The sequence below is a fragment of the Centroberyx affinis genome, unplaced genomic scaffold (assembly GCF_046629955.1).
Source record: "Centroberyx affinis isolate AG114_WGS23_722 - 3 ecotype Tasmania unplaced genomic scaffold, CSIRO-AGI_Caff_v1 ptg002520l_1, whole genome shotgun sequence".
Lineage (NCBI taxonomy): Eukaryota > Metazoa > Chordata > Actinopteri > Beryciformes > Berycidae > Centroberyx > Centroberyx affinis.
Window position 1 is genome coordinate 1 of NW_027280741.1, and position 8795 is coordinate 8795.

The 8795-nt window shown below is 41.2% G+C and overlaps 1 protein-coding gene across 1 annotated transcript; it reads left to right on the forward strand.

Annotated features, from left to right (window-relative positions):
* Positions 1-681: 681 nt before the first annotated feature.
* On the forward strand, positions 682-2951 carry btg4 (B-cell translocation gene 4; the record flags this gene model as incomplete). The annotated part of the gene is given in 5 exon segments (XM_071534323.1): positions 682-746; positions 749-821; positions 1939-2059; positions 2061-2222; positions 2739-2951. Coding segments are annotated over 5 exon segments (634 nt in total), but the record flags the coding sequence as incomplete, so codon positions are not given.
* Between the last annotated feature and the right edge of the window lie 5844 nt (positions 2952-8795).

Below are 8795 nucleotides of genomic sequence, written 5' to 3' on the forward strand. Positions count from 1 at the left end.
GTTAGTGTGAAAAAAGAGTGACTCTTGTTCTAAACTGGAGCATGAATTATGGTTTTAATATAATGGTTTGCAGTGGTGAAGTGTACAAATGTACTGCTAGAGTAGAAATTAGGAATATGCTGTTGGGATATTTAAGTCTATTTAAATTTCTGAAAGTGTTGATGTATTTCCTGTATGTACTGCAGTGCAGTAAAAAAGGATATCAAATATAGAGCTGCAACGATTAATCGATTAGTTGTCAACTATTAAATTAATCGCCAACTATTTTGATAATCGGTTTGAGTACTTTTTTAAGAAAAATAAGTCAAAATTCTCAGATTCCAGCTTCTTTAAATGTGAATATTTTCTGGTTTCTTTCCTCCTCTATGACAGTAAACTGAATATCTTTGGGTTGTGGACAAAACAAGACATTTGAGGACGTCATCTTGGGCTTTGGGGGAAACACTGATCCACATTTTTCACCGTTTTCTGACATTTTATAGACCAAACAACTAATCGATTAATCAAGAAAATAATCGACAGATTAATCGACAATGAAAATAATCGTTAGTTGCAGCCCTAATCTAATATAACGTCTTTGAGTTTCAGCTCCCTGTCTCCTGCAGTGTGACTCAGCTGTACTCAGACTGAAGCTGAAGTGTTTTCCTCCCTCATGCTGTGTTGTGGCTCCTCGTGTTCCAGGTGTCTGCGTATGAACCGTGTGCAGCTCAGGGACCCGGTCCTGCAGCAGGCCTGTGTCCCGCGCAGCCGGTGCGGTACGAAGACCTGGGTCTGCCCAGAGAGCTGACGGTGTGGGTCGACCCAGGAGAGGTGTCCTGCAGGTCAGACGGCTCCACCCCCCCCCCCCCCCCCCTTTCTAGTGCATACCTTAATCTTAATATCTTAATCTTCTTAATCCTCTCTAGCTCGTCTTCAATTGGTGCAAAATGCAGCGGCTAGGCTGTTAACAAAAACTAGTCATCGGTCCCACATCAATCCAATTCCTCCCTTCATTGGCTTCCAGTAAAACATAGAATTGATTTTAAAGTTTTACTAATTACATACAAGGCCTTGCATGGCCTGGCCCCTGCATATATAGCAGTATGTAGGTATGTTTGTATACTTGCATTTGTATGTGTGTATTTTATATGTGAAGCACTTTGTAACAGTGTGTTTTAAAAAGTGTTTTTAAAAAGTGCTATACAATTAATAATAATAATAATATAAAGCAGAAAAACAAGGCTCTTCCCCAATGTGTGCCACTTTGTGCAGCCCGATGTTTAACTGCTCCAGCACACTAGGTGGCGCTGTAGTAGCTGCTAACAGGGAACCACATCAGGCTAAATGGTAGCAGGAGCTAAATCTCTACCTTCACCTGCTCAAATGTCTTTGTAACAAACCTGGTAGTTCAATCTGACGGCCGACTTTTCACCATGCAAATGTGTTTTGGTCTCTGTAAGCCTTTATGGAATTTTTATAGACCTCGGGAAAATCTTTTGAGATTTTTTTCCTCCATTTTGGACCGGCAGCTGTACAGTCACATACCGGCCTACAGTAGTCGGCACACGGCGGGTTCAAAGTTCAACAAGTTTGAACTTTCGGCATAATCGGCGCAGAACTGTAGCCTGCAAAAAACTTACAGTCAAAAAGTTGAGTAATAAGTTGAGTCAGTGCGCTCTGTCACATGTGTTTCTGCATGAAGTATGAAGCAGCCTACATGGTTACTTCCCAAATGGAAAATATTGTATCTTTGACTGGCTGCTTTTTGAGCAGAGTTTTTCTGAAGTTGAGAAAAGTTAAACAGGATGCTGACCCCTTACTGTTTCTATTAGCAGCTACTCTAGCTGGTCACTATGGAAACAAATTTGCTTTTCATTAACCGCACAAAATGTGGCTAAGGGACAGTTTTTTAGAATAACTTCCCTGTGATAAGCGGATGAATGGATCCTTCCCCTGCAGGTACGGTGAACACAGCACTCCGTTCTGCGTCTCGGTGGTGGACCGCTGTCGCCGTGGAGACGGGGAGTTTTCCCGCCGCATCCAGAACGCCGTGGAGCGGGCCGGCCTGGACGTCCAATCGGGGAGCCTCTTCGGACGAGGAGGAGGGCGGGGACAACAGCATGAGCAGCAGCAGCAGCAGCAGTAGCGGCAGCCTATCAGCTCTCTGCCCCGCTCCGGCCCCGCCCACCAACCCAGAGCCCAAAACCATCCCGACTGTCAGCAACCCCAACAGTGTCTACCAGGTAGGCTGGGAGATGTATTTTTACCTCCACCAAGGAGGTTATGTTTTCGGTGCTGTTTGTCTGTCTGTTAGCAGGATTACGGAAAAGCTACTGGCCCGATTTTCATGAAGCTTTGTGGAAGGGTGTAGCATGGGCCATGGAAGAACCCATTAAATTTTGGAGCGGATCCGGATCCGACTCACGAACAAGCAATAATAGCACGAACCTTGGCAGAGGTCTGCGCTCTCTGAGTGCCCTTCTAGTATTAAATATAAGATATGATCCACCTCTGACCACATCTAGAGAAAAAGTCTGGAAAGTCTGGAAAATAATTCAGTACTGTTTCTTGTAAATGAATTCTTTGTTTAAAGGCCTAATCTGTTATTCTGGGTTTCAGTGAAGAGTTTTAGTGTCCCATGATGCTCTAAATGTTTCAGAGGCTTTCCACCCTGATAAGAAGAAAAGTAACTGACTACTTTTTTGGGCATAAAAATGGTCAAATTCAAAGTTACTGAATATCTGCTCCTCTCTCCTCAGTTCAGTGAGTTTGCTCCCGGCGCCCCTCAGACCTGGGTGACGTACCCGAAGAGGAAAGCCTTTTCTGGGGATGGGTTTGCGCCTCACGCCCCCCCGCCTGGAGGCCCGAGCTCCCAGTTCTCCGGACAGAAGGGCTTCAAGCCGTACCGGCCCTCCTTCACCTTCACCGGGCCGCGGGTTGACAAGTACCACTGGGTCAGCAAGACCCGCTAGACCCAGCAGCCAATCAGGTTACTGCTCAGGACCGGCTCAAGATGGCGGCAAACACGGCAGCCATGATGCCAGATCTGATGATCATAGAACCTGTTTTCACGGGAAAAAAGAAACAATTCTACCCCCCCCCCCCCCCTAAAATGACGACAGTTTATGTATTTTAAAGGTTAAAAGTTTAATGATATATTTGTGAAATGGTTTAAAAGTAATAATGATTTAAATAATGCTGTTTAAGCATGTTTTTAAACTTTCAGTAACATATTTTAAATAAAACCTCCTTCTAAGTGTTGCGTTTTAAACTAAAATGAAAGTGTAACTGTGAATAAAGTAACATTGAACTGTCATTGGAAAAAAACAAAAGTGTCATGTTTTGTGTCTTTATCCCTGTTCTCCTGCTCATCTTGTGTTTCTTGTCATTAATGTGCCGGTGTTTGGGTTCCACATCCAGCCAGGTTCTGTCCCACTTCTGGTTCTACTGCAGGAACATCTAAACATCAGAATACTTTTTGTTAGATGGGGACATTTGGCTAAATATTACTGTCTTAATTTTCTATTATCTCTATTGGTATTTTAATCTTTATTTATTTGTCTAATCAAAGTTACAAAGTGCTTTATAATCAAGATAAATAAGGTGGAATAACTGACTGATCAATGAAAGAAAAGGACAATGAGCAGGGATGAAAGAGAAGTTAATAAATGGTTCCAGCTGCAAGGACACAACGAATGGAATAAATAAGACAAGACAAATAAAATAAAGTAATTTGTAAAATGTAAAGAGACTAATAAATGTAATGTGTACCTCTGTAATTGTTTACAGAGGAAAAAAAGGACAACACAAAAACAGGACAATAATAAATTAGTTGATAATGAATAATGACAAACACATTTTTTTTTTATTTTTTTTTTACAGAAAATGATTTCATAAAAATGGGTTTTAGGTAGAGATTTAAAAGACTGAACAGACTTTCTAACCTTAGTGATTTCTTCACAGTGAGGAAATTCATTCACAGAAACACTACTTCACTAAAAACACCTTTCTCAAAACTCCTCTTCTCATTGGACACTGAAGAGAAAACTGCAAAGTGCTCTAGACGCTTTATTTCTGGGTCCATAACTACATGAACTTTGGACAAACTCCACATCTGTATTTAAATGTAATGACATTTGTAATATCCCAGTGTTTAGGTGAGACTTCAGCCTATTTTCCTGTCGGCCAAAAGGCAGAACGTGGTGCTCGTGTGGCGGAGCGGCTGTGTGAGGCGGAGCGGCTGTGTGTGGCGGGGCGGCTGTGTGTGGCGGTGGTTGTACTGGTGGTGTTGTTAGTGATTGGTGTGTCAGAACAATCAGCTAACAACACTGCCTGCACAGCAACCCCATCAGAAACACGGGGAACACACAGGAATCAGTCTTGGTGATAGCTAACCACAGAACGGTTCTTCCACTCTTTGTCCTGCTAATTTGGCTCGTGCAGCATAAAATGGCGACTATGGAATTTTACGTGTTAGTTGCTATGGCGACAACACAAGTCTGGACATTAAAGGCCCATTCACACCTAGAGCGATAACTATAAAGATAACTATAAACTATAACAATACATTGTTGCTCAAGCATTCACACTACAGCAATATTGTCATATTTTCATGCCGAGTAATCGGAGCAATATATATTCAGAGGATGATTACTTTACAGATGATATCATTGTAGTGTGAATGCTTGAGCAACAATGTATCATTGTAGCTTATAGTTATCTTTATCTTTAGCTCTAGGTGTGAATGGGCCTTAAGGCTGTAAAGTCTGTCACACTGTGAAAACTGAGCAGATGAGTCTGTTAGCAAACTGTCAAAACTCAACTGGAAGCTAACGTTAGCGACGAGGCTAACGTAGCTTTATCACAGACTGGACTTCTCTCTCTAGCTCTTCTAGTCAACATTAACATGTTAGCAATCCATGGCAGCAAGGAGACAGAGAAGCTGCTTTGGTTCTTGCTGTAAAACCTCTCAGCTCAGTGACTTGCTGCAAGTCGCTTTATACAGAAGCAAAATGGCCGCTGCTCCGACCGTCCAGGAAAGTTGATTTGAATGGGAATGACCATTCTATTCATTCAAGTTCTGTGCAGCTAACATAGTACAGTACTGACTCAGATGCACATACAGTGTAAAGGGACAGTGAGAGACTGTGCTGTATCACTTTAAATAAATCCATCTAAAACGCAGTCACTTGTGTTTACAGTTTCTATGGGGATTTAGCTGTGACTGTGTTAGGCTTATAATTACTCTAAAGGCCCAATCACATCTAGAACAATAACTGTAAACTATAATGATACACAGTTGCTCAATTATTCACACTACAACGATATCTGCGATCAGTTCCTGAGCTGCCAAAGCGGATCATGTTACTGATTCAAATTTTGATGAGGAAACCGGTAACTGTCATGGACCCAACCAGCCTGCTGCTGCAGAGCTTCAGACCGGATCTGTGACTTTAGCAGCGTCTTCTTCCTACTAGATTTCCTGTTGGACTCAATGGGGAAATCGGTAGGACTTGATTTATCTGGAGGAGGTTTTGCTGAGCTCCATTCTCTTTTTCAGACCCGTCCTAACAGTCGCACAGCTCCTGCCTGGTAGAGCTGCGGTCTTCAGGGGTTTTGGGGTTAAAGCGTCTTGCTCAACGGCACGTCAGCAGAAACTGTTGAGAGAAGGGAGAGCGTTAGGGATTCAGTTTCTCAGTCCAGAGAATCGAACCATCGAACCCTCCAGTCACAGCCGGCTCCTCCAGCCTCTCGCCTCTCTCACACTGCGAGCCACAGGGTCGATGGGTCGCTCTGTTCTGACAGATTGTGGGCGGGGCCAGAGCTGCAACGTTTTGAACAGGCAAACCAGGTATTTTCTCTGCTCTGGTATTACCTTTCATAATGTTATGTTGTTTTAACGAGGTAACAGTCAGCTGGCACCTGCTAATTCATGAAAAATAAATAGAAAAAACTTAGAGCTTACCATCGACCCCGATGATGGACGCACCCGTTCTCCAAGCATCGTTTCATTTCCTGTCGTCTTTCATATAAAAGCTGTAGAAAACTGAGGAGCTTTGAATGTCTGGAATCAACTTCTCCGTCTTACACTTACCGAGTGGCACTGTTGTTCACGAAAAACAAGAAGCAGAAATCTGATTGGCTGTTGACGGCCGACGTCCATGGAAACTTTTCTCAGCTTGTTGAGCGTCCGCACATCGGCTGAGTTTCCCCGGTGGCTCAGCTGTGAGAGAGATGAATGTGTTTCAGTGCTGCTCAGTGTGAACACAGTGTGAACACAGTGTGAACACAGGCTCGGTACCAGCAGTATGATGATTCTAGTCTTGACTCGGCCTGTCCTCCTGTGTTAAACCTGAACAAAGTGCTGTCTGTCTGTCTGGAGGAAGAGTGTTGTGTTCCTACCTGCTGCAGCTTGACCACTCTGTTTACAACTGACCGCTACTGAGGAAACACAACCGTCTCCACAGTTACACTGTACTCTGTGTGTACTGTGTGTGTGTGTGTGTGTGTGTGTGTGTGTGTGTGTGTGTGTGTGTGTGTGTGTGTGTGACCTGTGCCCGTGCCTCAGGTCATGCCCAGACTTGCCCCTGGCAGCAGGTAGTTGATGTTTCCAGGGTGAAGCAGTCAGCAGCAGTAAACACTGTAGAGCTGCAGATCCAACCAAGGTATTTCTGTCCCTGCTTTGTTTTAATCAGACTGCATTTACTCAGCTTGGTCCCACATGACCACATCACTGGTGTGTTTTAATGAGTTAAAATGAGAGATAAGACCAATTTCGCAATAGAAATAAACATGGAAATGAGAAGAACTACAGAGTCATCAGGATCTAGATCTGTGCGACTGGACAGATTTCCCAGTATAACAACAGCTCACTAAGAAACCACCACATGTTTAACACCTTTAAAACCAGAGGTGTGACCAAGCCAACTTTGCTCGAGTCCCAAGTCAGTCTCAAGTCTTGAGGCACAAGTCTCAAGTCAAGTCCCAAGTCTAAATGTAGATTACCAAGTCAAGACCAAGTGAAGTCCATGTCATTAATGTCAAGTCTCAAGTCTAAATGTAGAACAGCAAGTCAAGTCAGAACAAATCAAGAGTCCAGTATCAATTTAATATCTTAAAGAAAACTAAATATCTAGGACTTTTCAATGCAATATGGTTTTAATAGGATAAAAACTTGGTAAGAGCATCATGAGTTTGATTTCTATAATCAGTTTCAACTTCAATAAATTCAATCATTCCATACAAATTCAGTAAACAGAATTTAAATTCAGTCGTCTGCTGGAACAAATCTCATCACTTTCAATCTGAGTCATTTACACAAACACAAGATCTCAAGTCAAGACTTTAGAAACCTTTTCAAGTCATCAGAGCACAAGTCAGAGTCAAGTCCCAAGTCACCAGAACCCAAGTCAAGTCCAGTCTCAAGTCTTCTCTTCATGTATCAAGTCAGTCAAGCAATTAAAATTGTGACTCGAGTCCAAGTCGTGACTCGAGTCCCCCCCTCTGTTTAAAACCAAATATAGGACTACTATAGGACTTGGGTTTAGAGAATATACCTTTTCAGGACCTACAGACAATCTTTCAGTCTACTTCTCTTCCCATTGTCTCATGTTTCTGTAATTAATCTCTGTGTTTATTGTGATTATGTGTTTAAGACATGGCTCTTTTTGGCTGAGGCCCTTGAAGCCCTCATTAAGCTCATGTCACTTTGTATTTAATAATAATAATAATAATAATAATAATAATAATAACTTTATTTGTATAGCACCTTTTAACAAGAATGTTTACAAAGTACAGAATAAAAAGGCATAAAAAACAAAGAAATAAAAGGAGTAAAACAATAAAAACAATAGTAAAAAGGACAACAAAAGATACAATTTAAATACACAGAAGTAAAAGAAAAAAAAGACACTAAATACATGTAAACCAATTTACCACCACCTAATTAAAAGCAATGGTAAAAAAATGTTTGAATTTAATTTATTACATTTTATTTTGATATCCATGCAGTATGTTATAGTACATTTTTTTCAGAACATTTTGCCTGGGGCCTCCAGCGGTTTAGAGCCGGCCCTGCTGCTGCTTCTCCTCAGCTGATATAATGCTGACTCCAGTGATAACTTCATAACATCACATCACCATAGTCTTTTTTTTTTTTTTTGTTAATATATTTTATTTTGCGGTTTAACAATAGACATACAGACGTGTAAGAAAATAAAAAAATACATGACAGTACAAGAAAAAAGAAAAGAAAAAATACATATGTATAAATAAATACAAAAAAATAGAAAAGGGTGTAACATGGGCTGACAAATCAAATTATGGATTATAAATACACATTTACAATTTGCAGATACATTAAAAAAACATCACCATAGTCACCTGGCATTAGAGCTGGGCGACATGGTTGAAATCAACATCTTGATAATCATAAGGATTTTTTTCTGATATGGATATAGCCTATATCATGATATGGCTCCCGTATGCAAAATCACATGTTAAATAATCAAATTAATGTTCATCCCATTGAACTGAATGGTGATGTTAGGATGTGGTGTCAAACAAAACTTAAATTTTCAAATAACATTCCTTAAAAATGTTTCATACCTCATTTTGTCCGTTTTTAAATACAATTTGCTTGTTCTCTTCAGTTCAGACAACAGAATTGTGTCGTGATTTCCCAAAATCACCATATTATCACCATATGATTCATTGAAAGACAATGAACCAGAAGATTGAATTATCGGCCAGCTCTTCCTGACATAAACATATCAGTTACTTTGTAAGATCCATGCAGCCTGACTGTGGGCCAACAT